A 13041-nucleotide genomic window follows, 5' to 3' on the forward strand; every position below is an offset into this window, starting at 1 on the left:
GGAAAAATACAACCCTCCTAGCTTAAATCCAGAAGAATTAGATACCCTGAACAGAGACCAATAACAAGCAGCAAGATTGAAATGGTAATTAAAAAATTACCAACAAAAGAAAGTCCAGGACCAGACGGATTCACAGACGAATTCTACCAGACATTCAAAGAAGAATTGGTGCCAATCCTTTTGACACTATTCCACAAGATAGAGAAACGAGGAAGGAACCTTCCTTAATTCATTCTATGAAGCCAGCATGACCCTAATACCAAAACCAGGAAAGGACATAGCCAAAAAAGAAAACTACAGACTGATATCCTTCATGAACATAGATGCTAAAATCCTTAACAAAATACTAGCTAACAAAATCCAACAACATATCACAAAGATAATCCACTATGATCAAGTGGGTTCCATACCAGGGATGAATGGATGGTTTAACATACGCAAGTCAATAAATGTGATACACCACACAAGCAGAATTTAAAACAAAAATCACATAATCATCTCAATAGATGCAGAAAAAGACTTTGACAAAATCCAGCATTGCTTTATGATTAAAACTCTCAGCAAAATCAGCATACAAGGGACATACCTTAATGTAATAAAAGCTATCTATGACAAACCCACAGCCAACATAATACTGAAAGGGGAAATGTTGAAAGCATTCCCTCTGAGAACTAGAACAAGACAAGGATGCCCACTCTCAGCACTCCTCTTCAACATAGTATTGGAAGTCCTAGCCAGAGCAATCAGACAAGAGAAAGAAATAAAGGGAATCCAAATCAGTAAAGGGGAAGTCAAACTGTCACTGTTTGCTGACGATAAGATCATTTACCTTGAAAACCCTCAGGACTCCTCCAGAAAGCTCCTAGAACTGATAAAAGAATTCAGCAAAGTTTGCAGATACAAGATTAATGTACAAAAATCAGTAGCTCTTCTACACACCAACAGCAACCAAGTGGAGAATCAAATCAAGAACTCAACTCTTTTCACAATAGCTGCAAAAAAAAAAAATACTTAAGAATATACCTAACAAAGGAGTCAAAAGACCTCTACAAGGAAAACTATAAAACACTGCTGAAATAAATCATAGACAACACAAACAAATGTTAACACAACCCATGCTCATGGATGGATAGAATCAGTATTGTGAAAATGACCATACTGCCAAAAGCAATCTACAAATGCAATGCAATCCCCATCAAAATACCACCATCATTCTTCAGAGAATTAGAAAAAACAATTCTAAAATTCATATGGAACCAAAAATGAGCCCACAACCCACATAGCCAAAGCAAGACAAAGTAAAAAGAACAAATCTGAAGGTAGCACACTACTTTATTTCAAACTATACTGTAAGGCCATAGTTACCAAAACAGCATGGTACTGGTATAAAAATAGGCACATAGATCAATGGAACAGAATATAGAACCCAAAAATAAACCCAAATGCTTACAGCCAATTGATCTTCAACAAAGCAAACAAAAAACATAAAGTGGGGAAAGGACAACCTTTTCAACAAATGGTGCTGGGATAATTGGCTAGCCACCTGTAGGAGAATGAAACTGGATCCTCATATCTCACCTTATACAAAAATCAACTAAAGATGGATTAATGACTTAAACCTAAGAGGTGAAACTATAAAAATTCTAAAAGATAACATTGGAAAACCCCTTCTAGACATTGGCTTAGGCAAGGATTTCATGACCAAGAACCCAAAAGTAAATGTAATAAAGCAAAGATAAACAGCTGGGACCTAATTAAACTAAAGAGCTTTTGCATGGCAAAAGGAATAGTCAGTAGAGTAAAAAGACAACCCACAGAGTAGGAGAAAATCTTCACAATGTATACATCTGACAAAGGACTAATATCCAGAATCTACAATGAACTCTAACAAATCAGTAAGAAAAAAACAAACAATCACATCAAAAAGTGGGCTAAGGACATGAATAGACAATTTTCAAAAGAAGACAGACAAATGGCCAACAAACATACGAAAAAATGCTCAACATCACACACTAATGATCAGGGAAATGCAAATCAAAACCACCATACGATACCTTACTCCTGCAAGAATGGTCATAATCAAAAACCCAAAAAACAGTAGATGTTGGCATGGATGCAGTGAAAAGGAAACACTTCTACACTGCTGGTGGGAATGTAAACTAGTACAGCCACTATGGAAAACAGTGTAGAGATTCCTTAAAGAACTAAAAGTAAAACTACTATTTGATCCAGAAATCCCACTACTGGGTATCTACCCAGAGGAAAAGAAGTCATTATTTGAAAAAGATATTTGCACACCCACGTTTATTACAGCACAATTAACAATTGCAAAATTGTGGAACCAACCCAAATGCCAACAAGTGGATCAAGAAACTGTGGTGTGTATATATATATATATATATGATGGAATACTACACAGCCATAAAAAGGAGTGAATTCACAGCATTTGTAGTGACCTGGCTGAGACTGGAGACCATTACTCTAAGTGAAGTAACTCAGGAATGAAAAACCAAACATCACATGTTCTCACTGATATGTAGGAGCTAAGCTATGAGGATGCAAAGGCATAAGAATGACACAATGGACTTTGGGGACTCGGGGGGGAAGAGTGTGAGGAAGGTGAGGGATTAAAGGACTACAAATATGATGCAGTGTATACTGCTCAGTTGATATGTGCACCAAAATCTCACAAATCACCACTAAAGAACTTACTCATGAAACCAAGTAACACCTGTACCCCAATAACTTATGGCAAAATAAAAATAATAGTAATAATAATAAAATTTGGTGTAGAGAGGGGTCTTGCTGTTTCGCTCAGACTGGTCATTGCTTGAACTCCTGACTTTAAGCAATCTTCTCACCCTTCCCAAATGGCTGGGATTACAGATGTGAGCCACCACACTCAGCCCTGGATACAGTTTGTTTGGCCCTGTCAAGTCTCAGGTTGAAATCTGACCTCCAGTGTTGGAGATGGGTCCTGGTGAGAGGTGTCCGGATCATGGGGATGGATCCTTCATGAATGGTTTGGTGCCATTCTCAAAGGAGGGAGTGAGTTCTCACCCTTAATTCCCTAGAAAACTGGTTGTTGAAAAGAGCCTGGCACTTCTTTTGCCATATGAGGCTAGCTTCCCCCTCACCTTCCATCAGGAATGGAGGAAACATGAGGCCCTGAAGAAGCCAAGCAGATGGATGCTGACACCATGCTTCTTGTACAGCCTGCAGAACCATGAGCCAAATAAATCCCTTTTCTTTAAAAACTGCCCAGCCTCACGTATTCCTGTATAACAACACAAACAGACTAAGGCAGGATTGTATCTTAAAATAAATGTACAATATAGATTTTTCCTCCTAGAAACCTCCTATTAAAACAAAGATATGTCTTACAACTGATTGTGCCTCAGAATCAAGAAAATAAAATAGTTATTATGCTATAGAAGGCATGACAGTTTTAAGACAAAAATAGCTAAGCTCCTAGGGAATAGAGTACAGGCTGTAGGTTTATTACATTGCAGCAAATTCACCACAATGGTCATAACCTTTAAAAAGATTGTAACTTTTCCATTAATAGCCTGATCGCCGCCAGGGTTGTGTATGTACAATCACAGCACTTTGGAGGCCAAGGCAGGAGGATCACTTGAGCCCAGGAATTTAAAACCAGCCTGGGCAACATGGTGAAACTCCGTCTCTACTAAAGAAAAAATTTTAATTAGCCAGATGTGGTGGCACACGCCTATAGTCCTGGGTATTTGGGAGTCTGAGAGCTGAGATGGGAGGATCACTTGAGCTTAGGAACCTGCAACACAGCACTCCAGCCTGGGTGATGGAGCAAGACCCTGTCTCAAAAATATAAAACAAAATAAAAATGTAAAATAACCTGATTGTCCTCAGGCTTCTACAGCCTGTAGATACAAATGAATCTAATTACTCTGGCCACCACATTTTGTTAGTTCCAACCCCTCAGTGCCAAGCTTCAGGACTTCAAGACTCCCTTCCCTGAATATCCCCAGTTACTTCTGGGAGTCCTCTATGCTCAGGACTAACTCTTCCATGTGCTTCTGCTCTGTCCTCTCTGTAGATGTCCATTCTGTGTCCAGCCACTTGATAGAAGTATCTCCTGCTGCCACTCTTAACCCTGCACTCTGAGAACCCTACCTTCCCAGGAGAGAAAATATATATATGCCTGATCTAGGAGATGTATCTCCTGGTACTCAAAATTTGTACATCTTTCAAATAAATGTCTTGCTAAATTTTCCTGCTTAGTTAAGGGTCATACATACAGAAAGCTACCACTAGCTCCTTCAAGTAATCTGGATCCCCTACAGACTTTTTAGCAACATAGTTATCTTAATCAGTTTTATGCTACTATAACAGAACATCACAGACTGAATAATTTATAAACAATACAAATTTATTTCTCATGATTCTGGAGGCTGGAAAGTCCAATATCAAGACACCAGCATCTGGTGAGGGCCTTCTTGCTGCATCATCCCATGGAAGAAGGTAAAAGAGCAAAAGAACATGAGAGGAGAGAGAGAGTCAAACTCTCCATTTATTAGCAACCCACTCCCAGAATAATTAACCTATTCCAGTGATAATTGCATTAATTCATTTATGAGGGCAGAGCTCTCATGACCTAACCATTTCTTAAAGATCCCACCTCTCAACACTGTTGCATTGAGGATTAACTTTCCAACACATAGGTTTTGGGGGACACATTCAAACCACAGCAACAATCTATGCCTTTGCTGTAACTCCATGTAATTCAAGGAGAGTGTTGGTTGGGCTGAAGGGGGTGAAGGAGAGTGAGAAGCAAGTGACAGTCATATCCTTTTTCAATCCCCTGCTCCATTTTAAGGCATCCTCCAAATTTCTAGATCATCACTAGAGAAACATACCTAGATCCACCAGTGTTTCTGCAAGCATTGGAGGAAAACTCCAGTCTCTGGAACAAAATACAGTGTTTACAGAGTCCTTACTAGTCTACATAGGACTTTATATACAAAGCTTTTATGTTTCAACAAGAAGAATCCTCACTTTTTAGTCTAGGGAAGTTTGATCATTTTTCTACCCTTCTTTCCATCCCTCATTCTCCTTATGATTCCTCTTCTACCTCTAAGACCTGAAACAAACAAACAAGCAAACAAACAAACTTCCTCCTTGAAAGTCCCTTCCTCCCTTACATATTAACCCATGTAAGTGGGCATGACAGAGGAGGGGAATACAGTTCTTCAGGCACAACCAGACTCTGAATCTTAATTTGATTCCCCCAGTATCCCTACCACCTTTATATACCACCAAAGAGGATGAATAACAGCAATAAGCTCTAATGTTGATTTAATACACTGATAGTGTATTTTGGCATCAGAGAGGAAAATCCTATCCTATTTATCTTTTAAGCTAATTAGTTCAAATAGGAGAGCTGCTGAAAAAAAATATCATCCTTATCCTAAATGATGATCAACTTAACCACTGAAATATGAAAACTGATAGCAGTAATGCTTGCTGCTGTAAAGTGCAGTCAGTATTCCTGTTCATGCTGGAGAATATCTATGGAAAGGTGACTAACTACATATATTATTGATGGAGCTGAGCTATGATGTGAGACAATAGTGAAAATAACTTGCAAACTGAAATAAAATAAAATATTCTGGCTTTCCACAAGAAAAGCCCAACTACCAATTTTCTCTTACTCTTAAAACATTCTGACTGGAGTAGGGTTTCAGTTATATGCCTTATTTTCAGGTTCAATTTGATATTTAAATATTTTTCCTTGCATTCAGTTAAAATTATGGTAGTTGAATACCAGAAAAAAGTGTTTAAATATTAGAAATAAAGCCTTAGAGAACTCACTTAAATCTAGCAGTGCAAATGACCAGACTGCAAGGTGAGTTGTCAGTTCTTTAGAAGCAATCCGAATCATCAATGTAATCAGAAAGCTCTATATTGATCATTTATAACAAAAGAAGTCAAATGGTTAAAACTGCCGGCACTGATACAAGTTTATAATCATTTCCAAACTTGAGTATCACTCGCTATGATCTAACTTCTCCTATTCCCAAATAACCCAGACCTGGTGGAGGATATGGCTTTGTTTTCATATTCAAGCGTTAGGAAATTATTTATAGAACATATACAGGCTTCTACACATAAAGAGAAAAAAATCATTTTATTATACCACTTACCTTTACTTTACAAAAGATTATTATAATCCATCACCCTTACTAGAGAAATAACTCAGTTCTTTATCAAAAATGGGTCAGTGGTGTCCTCCTTGGAAACAAAGGATATCAAACCGTTGTAGGATTATAAATAATCTCAAGCATTTTCTTTATAGTTCCTGAATCAAATACTTTGGCTATTTTTAGTACTTAAATAAATAGCATCAAAAAGCTTTCAGTTTTATATGAAAAGTTTTATGAGCCTTTCTGTGTAATATAGAGGATTCCATTGTCTAATCTAGAGATGTGAAATTTTACAATCATGGGGTGAGTGTTTGGTATTTTACACCTTAACAGGATAGCTTTTACAAACAGTTGGCTACTATCACTATAAATTAAATAAACTTTCATTTGATAGATCTATATTCTCAAAATATATATGTTGTTTTGTATGTGCTTATGCATACGCCTAATAAAATGGATTGTTTAGCCAGATTTACTCAGGAGATTAGAACATTGCCAATAAGGAGTATCCCTTCCAGAGGCTATTGTCTTTTTTTTTTTTTCTACTTTTATTTTAGATTCAGAGGTACATGTGCAGGCTTGTTACTTGGGTATATTGGGTGATGCCAAGGTTTGGGTTACGAATGATTTAATCAGCCAGGTACTGAGCATAGTACCCAATGGTTAGTTTTTCAACCCTTTCCCTGCCCACCCACTTCCCCCTTCTAGTAGTCCCCAGTGTCTATTGTTGTCATCTTTATGACCATGAGTATCCAATGTTTAGCTCCGACTTATAAGTAAGTACATGTGGCATTTGGTTTTCTGTTCCTGTATTAATTCAATTAGGATAATGGCCTCCAACTACATCCATGTTGCTGGAAATGACATGATTTTATTCTTTTTTATTCCTGTGTAGTATTTCATGCTGTATATATACCACATTTCCTTTATCCAATCCACTATTGATGGGTACTTAAGTTGATTCCATGTCTTTGCTATTGTGAACAGTGCCGTGATGAACATACGAGTGCATGTGTCTTTTCAGTAGATGATTTGTTTTCTTTTGCATATACACCTAGTAATGGGATTGCTGGATTAATGGTAGTTCTGTTTTAAGTTATTTGAGAAATCTATAAACTGTTTTCCACCGTAGCTGAATTTACATTTCCCACCACCAGTGTATGAGTGTATAAGTGTTTCCTCTTCTCCACAGCCTTCTTAACATCTGTTGTTTTTTGACTTTTTAAGAATAGCCCTTCTGACAGGTGTGAGATGTTATCTCATTACGGTTTTGATTTGAATTTCTCTGATGATTAGTGATGTGAAACATTTTTTCAAATGTTTTTTCATATGTTTGTTGGCTTGAAGACACTTGTATGTCTTCTTCTGCAAAGTGCCTGTTCATGTCTTTTGTCCATTTTTAAATGGGGTTATTTGGGTTTTGCTTGTTCAATTATTTAAGTTCCATATTGATTCTGGATATTAGACCTTTGTCAGATGCATAGTTTCTGAATATTTTCTCCCGCTCTGTAGGTTGTCTGTTTACTTTATTAATAGTTTCTTTTGCTGTGCAGAAGCTCTTTAGTTAGGTCCCACTTGTCAATGTTTGCTTTTGTTGAGTTTGCTTTTGGGGACTTAGTCATAAATTCTTTCCCAAGACTGATGTCCAGAATGGTGTTTCCCAGGTTTTCTTCTAAGATTCTTATAGTGTGAGGTTTACATTTAAATCTTTAATCCATCTTGAGTTAGTTTTTGTATATGGTGAAAGATAAGAGTCTAGTTTTATTCTTTATATGGCTAGCCACCTATCTCAGCATGATTTATTGAATCAGGAATCCTTTCCCCACTGCTTATTTTTGTTGACTTTGTCAAATATCAGATGGCTATAGGTGTGTGGCTTTATTTCTGAGTGTCTATTCTGAGTCTCTGTTCCATTGGTCTATGTGTACCAGTACCATGCTGTTTTGATTACTGCAACATGCTTCCAGCTTTGTTCTTTTTGCTTAGGGTTGCTTTGGCTGTTTAGGCTCTTTTTTGGTTCAATATGAATTTTAGAATAGTTTTTTTTCTAGTTCCATGAAAAATAACATTGATAATTTGAAAGGAATGGCACTGAATCCACAGATTGCTTTGCACAGTATGGCAATTTTAACAATTTTGATTCTTCTAATCCATGAGCATGTAGTGTTTTCCATTTGTTTGTATCATCTATGATTTCTTTTGGCAGTGTTTTGTAGGTCTCCTTGTAGAGATCTTTCATCTCATTGGTTAGATGTAGTCTGAGGTATTTAATTTTTTTGTGGCTATTGTAAATTAGATTGCATTCTTTATTTGGTTCTCAGCTTGAACATTATTGATATATAGAAATGCTACTGATTTTATATCCTGAAACTTTACTGAAGTCATTTATCAGTTTCAGGAGCCTTTTGGTGGAGCCTTTAGGGTTTTCTAAATATAGAATCACATCATCTGCAAAAAGAAATAATTCCACTTTTTCTTTTCCTACTTGAATGACAGGGTATGTCTTGATGTGGGATCTGGAAACCAAGTATCTGAAAAGTTCAGTTTTGCTATGAGAAAAAAACCATTACTCTATCAAAAGGAATCAAGGCTTAATAAAATATTTCATATTTTACATTGAAGGATGAGGAAGCATATAAAGAAAATAGGCATCAAGGTTGGTGGCTGAAATAATGCAGAGAAGTAAAATCAAGTGCAAGTTCAGATTTGGTGACTTGGAGTCTCAACTTTGAATAGACAATGTATGTTCCATATTATGTAGCGTAATTCAGGGATTTCTTTACCCTTTAGTCTCAGGTTTGAAAGAGGAGTTCTGATTCAGAGTCTGGGAGTGTTCCTGAAACCACCAATGTTTCTACAGGCAATGGAGGAAAAGTCTAGCCTTTAGAACAAATTGGTTTTTAGGGAGCCCTTGCTGCCCTTTTCATGCCTTTAAACACATAGCCAAATCCTCCATCAGCCTTCACGTTTACAACAAGAACAATTCTCATTTTTTAACTTAGGGAAACACACCATTCAGGACAAGACAATAATAAACACTACTAAATTATGTGAAAGGGTTATAGAACATAAAGTCAAAGGAGGGCTGAAGTTGGTTTGAATGCATAGCTGGATGCTTCATTGTAGCCACATAGGCATGAGAAGGACAAACTGCTGAAATTTGCTGAGGATTAAATTATGCTCCACAAGATCATGCTCGCAAGAACTACCAGAATATCCAACAAAATCACTAGAATCTAAGACTTGCTCAAGAATATTTCTCTGAGAATAGGCAGCCATAGAATGAGTAAAGTGAAGCCGGACCACAAGACCTCACTGGATTAACGTCCTGATTTTTCCATTGCATAAGTTTACTCTGGGCAAAATTATGGTTGGGGGGAGGTTAGGGTGGGAGGTTGGAGTGGGAGAGTGGATCCACACTCTGATAGATCCTATTTAACTAGTTTTACTTTACTGTGCAGACTACCTCCCACAACTGGTAACCTTGAATGTGGGCAGGCATGCTTTCAGAAATGTGAGTCGAGGCAGGGGGGAGTAAAGAAAATGCAACTACAAAATTGAAAACTCATACTAGCACAATGATGTTTAAATGATTTTCAAGTGCTGGAAAATCGCTGGTGTGGAAGAGAGTTGCCTGACGCTTTGGCTTGAAGGCCAGGGCTTGTCACTTACCGCGTCAGGAGAAATTCCTCTCCTTTCGACAATAATCTCTGCACTGCCTACCTCATGAGGTCCTTGCGATGCCAAGATGCCGCCAGTGTGGGTTGCACCTCAGCTGAGCACAGATTCTGCAGCCTCGTGCTTTGGGCGGGAAGTTCCACCCCCGCAACCCTGACCCGACCGGCTCCTCACCCCCACCACCTGGAAGTGAACACCATGAGCTAGCGCATCTACTTCACAGGCCAGGCCATCAACTCAACTGCCAAGGGGTCCATTGTACCAGCTGGGTCATGGATCTCTCCCACCTGAAATCTGACTCCACCCACCAAAAGTCTAAGCCTGCAGGCTTAGATTTCGACTCTGCTGGCCAAGATTATTTCTCTGCAGCCCAAGGATTGGACTCTTTCTACCAAGAATTGAACCTGGACTCTCTTAATGAAGATCTTCTTTCCCAGTCCATGCCACATGCCAGGACAGAGACCTCTGTGGGCACATATGAATCCCACTCGACTTCTGAACTGGAGGATCTGACAGAGCCTGAGCAAAGAGAGCTCAAAGCCAAACTCACTAAATTGGAGGCTGAAATTGTAACCCTACGCCACGTACTAGCAGCCAAAGACAGATGCTGTGGGGAGCTCAAGAGGAAGTTAGGCTTCACGGCCTTGGTAGGGCTGAGACAGAATCTATCCAAGAGCTGGCTTGATGTTCAGGTCTCCAACACCTATGTGGAACAGAAGACGTCAGCTGCTCTGTCCACCATGGGCACTGCCCTCTGCAGGAAGCTTGGAGGCATAAAGAAGTCGGCCACATTAAGATCTTTTGAAGGTCTGATGGGGACAATCAAGTCCAAAGTGGCAGGGGGCAAAGAGCTTGGCCCTGGCTGTCTTTCTTCTGCAGAGGGTGGGGATGATCCGCTCTCAGTTTTGGGGAGTGGGGAAGACCCACTCCAGATTCCGGGGAGTGGGAATGATCCACTCCCAGTTCTGGAGAATGAGGATGACCAGCTCCGCTTTCTGGAACCAGAATGAGCCCCCTTGGTAACCTTGCCTGGTACTAAACCAAGGCAAGAACCCCCTTCCCTCATTACATTTGCAACTCTGCCCAACAAAAACAAGCAAGCAAACCACAATGGTAAAGTGGTTAATTCCAGAAATTGACAGAATCCAGTTTTGAGAAAAGAACATAGATATTTGCTGCTCTTAAGATAGAGAACCCAAAGTTTTGTACCTGGTTATTTTGCACTTAAGTTTATAGATGAAATGTGTCATTATATTAGCTTTCCTGAGACTGTATCTAATGGGCAAGTCAGTGACTCCAGAGCGGTCTTAGCCAAAGCCCAAACTCTCTTTTGGAAAACTAGTCTATTAGAAAGCCAAAGTAGATTTCTGTTTAAGCTTGAAAGAGGTATGAAGTAATCTGTAGTTTTTTGGTTTTTTCCCTTCCCCATTTCCTTCCTTCCCTCAGTCTCAGACAAAGTCACCTTGAAAGCTCTACCTGGCCTGCAACTTTTATTTTAAAAAGATGATCAAGAAAACTTCATCTTCTCTGAGACCCAGAAAAAGAGAGGAAAATAGTAATAGTGCACTTAATGTTACATTATTAATACAGGTTTTGTAAAACTTGTTTGTTTTCAAAGCTCTGGACTAAGCAAAACAACAGCATCAGTTTAGGAAATTGTTACTACTTTGCATACAAACTGAAATTGCAACTTTGCTTTGTGCTTTGTTTATAATTTCTTTATATATCAAAATGAGTGTTTTAAAGTTTAACCCTTGAAGCAGCATGTCTTTGCCATAGCAGCACTTCACTTAAAAGGAAAAAATTGTTTCTCTGGCAGCAATTCCTAGTTACTTACCACCTCCAGCTGAGGGGCTGGAGGAAAACAGGTATAGCCAAATTCAAGAAAGATACACCCCTGTCTCAAGGAACATTTAAAAAGAATGTCTGTCCCCTGTGATGCTGGCTGTTATGTCTTTGAATGGACCTAACTATACATTTTTGCTCTTAACTCCAAGTCTGCCCTTCTTTTTAGGTAACCCTAAATGAGAAGGAAGCAGAATATAACCCTCTGTAGAGCTCAAGACAGTAGGAACCTGGACTGTGCTTGTTTCAATTTTCTGGTATCTGATTTTCACAGGAATATACATTTTGTTTGTTTTCCTTTTCCATTTCCAAAATGCCAAGATCTGGGAGCCTTTTTCATTCCTCTAGTCACACTGCCTGAGATAGAGGTTTGTGTTTTATTGGCTGTGGGCAGAGACTAGGACTCTTCTTTGCTTGGGTACATTTCAGTAACCTCTCACTGCCTAAAATGGTAGTCCCACCAGCCTAAGAAGATGATTCTGTTTTGTTGACTCTTGAATGCTCCCCCAACATTCCTTTGGTTTTCCTATAAGCAAAACCAAATACCACTATAAATACAAAAGCATTTGGTAAACTGTAAAGTTACTCATGTATCCCAACCCTCTACAGATTTCTGAAGACAAAATTTTGCTTGGATTAAAACAAGATGTTTTACTATTTTGCATGTTTGATTTTTAATTTGTTGTGTTTATCAACCAAAATGGCTTTGTATGCTGAAGAACAAGAGGTGAGCCTGCAGCATACAAGAAATGAAAGTAGTCCAACAGGCAAAGGTTTTGACATATTTCAGGAAAGCTTGTGTTAGGGACAATCTCAGACTATTATCATGGGCCAAACCTGAGAGATGTTATATTTTCTTTAATAATTTCTAAAACAGTAGTAAGTTTCCCCAATAAATTCTCAACTCTGTAAAAGTAGTAAAGTACGTATTTATTTTTGTTGATCATTGTTTTCCCATTTCTGGCCTAGGATAGATCTTCAATAAACACATGTTAAATCAAGGAAGGAATTAATATCATATACTTCAGACATCAAATCTTGAATCTAAGAGATTATCAACAACATGAACTTGTTGACAAGTTCCTTTTGCTTTTAAACAAAAATATCTTGTTTATTCAAAGCCTATCTGAGACCCTACTATGTATCAAGAGCTGTCCCAGGTTCTCAAGGCATAGAAGTAAATTAGACATTGTATGTGCTCTCTAGAAACACTCAGACTTTCAAATCATTATAATTCAGTGAGTGCTAAAATAGAGCTGTGTGCCAGAGATAAAAGAAGTCTTGAGGAAGGGGTGTTCAACTCTGTCTTGGTAGGTCAGTAAAGCCTTTAGAGAGA

General features: G+C 38.4%; 1 protein-coding gene across 2 annotated transcripts; it reads left to right on the forward strand.

The window, feature by feature from the left end:
• The first annotated feature begins 10051 nt into the window (after positions 1–10051).
• Positions 10052–12789, forward strand: TPD52L3 (TPD52 like 3). Of its 2 annotated transcripts, none has more exons than XM_030919925.1 (2): positions 10052–10667; positions 12675–12789. In XM_030919925.1, exons 1-2 carry the CDS (start codon positions 10133–10135, stop codon positions 12677–12679), a joined length of 540 nt encoding a protein of 179 aa, XP_030775785.1. In that variant the 5' UTR covers positions 10052–10132; the 3' UTR covers positions 12680–12789. The 2 variants fall into 2 exon arrangements, with proteins under 2 accessions (XP_030775785.1, XP_010355838.1); XM_010357536.1 differs by lacking the exon at positions 12675–12789 and adding an exon at positions 11875–12369.
• The last annotated feature ends 252 nt before the right edge of the window (positions 12790–13041 follow it).

This window comes from Rhinopithecus roxellana, chromosome 16 (assembly GCF_007565055.1).
Source record: "Rhinopithecus roxellana isolate Shanxi Qingling chromosome 16, ASM756505v1, whole genome shotgun sequence".
Lineage (NCBI taxonomy): Eukaryota > Metazoa > Chordata > Mammalia > Primates > Cercopithecidae > Rhinopithecus > Rhinopithecus roxellana.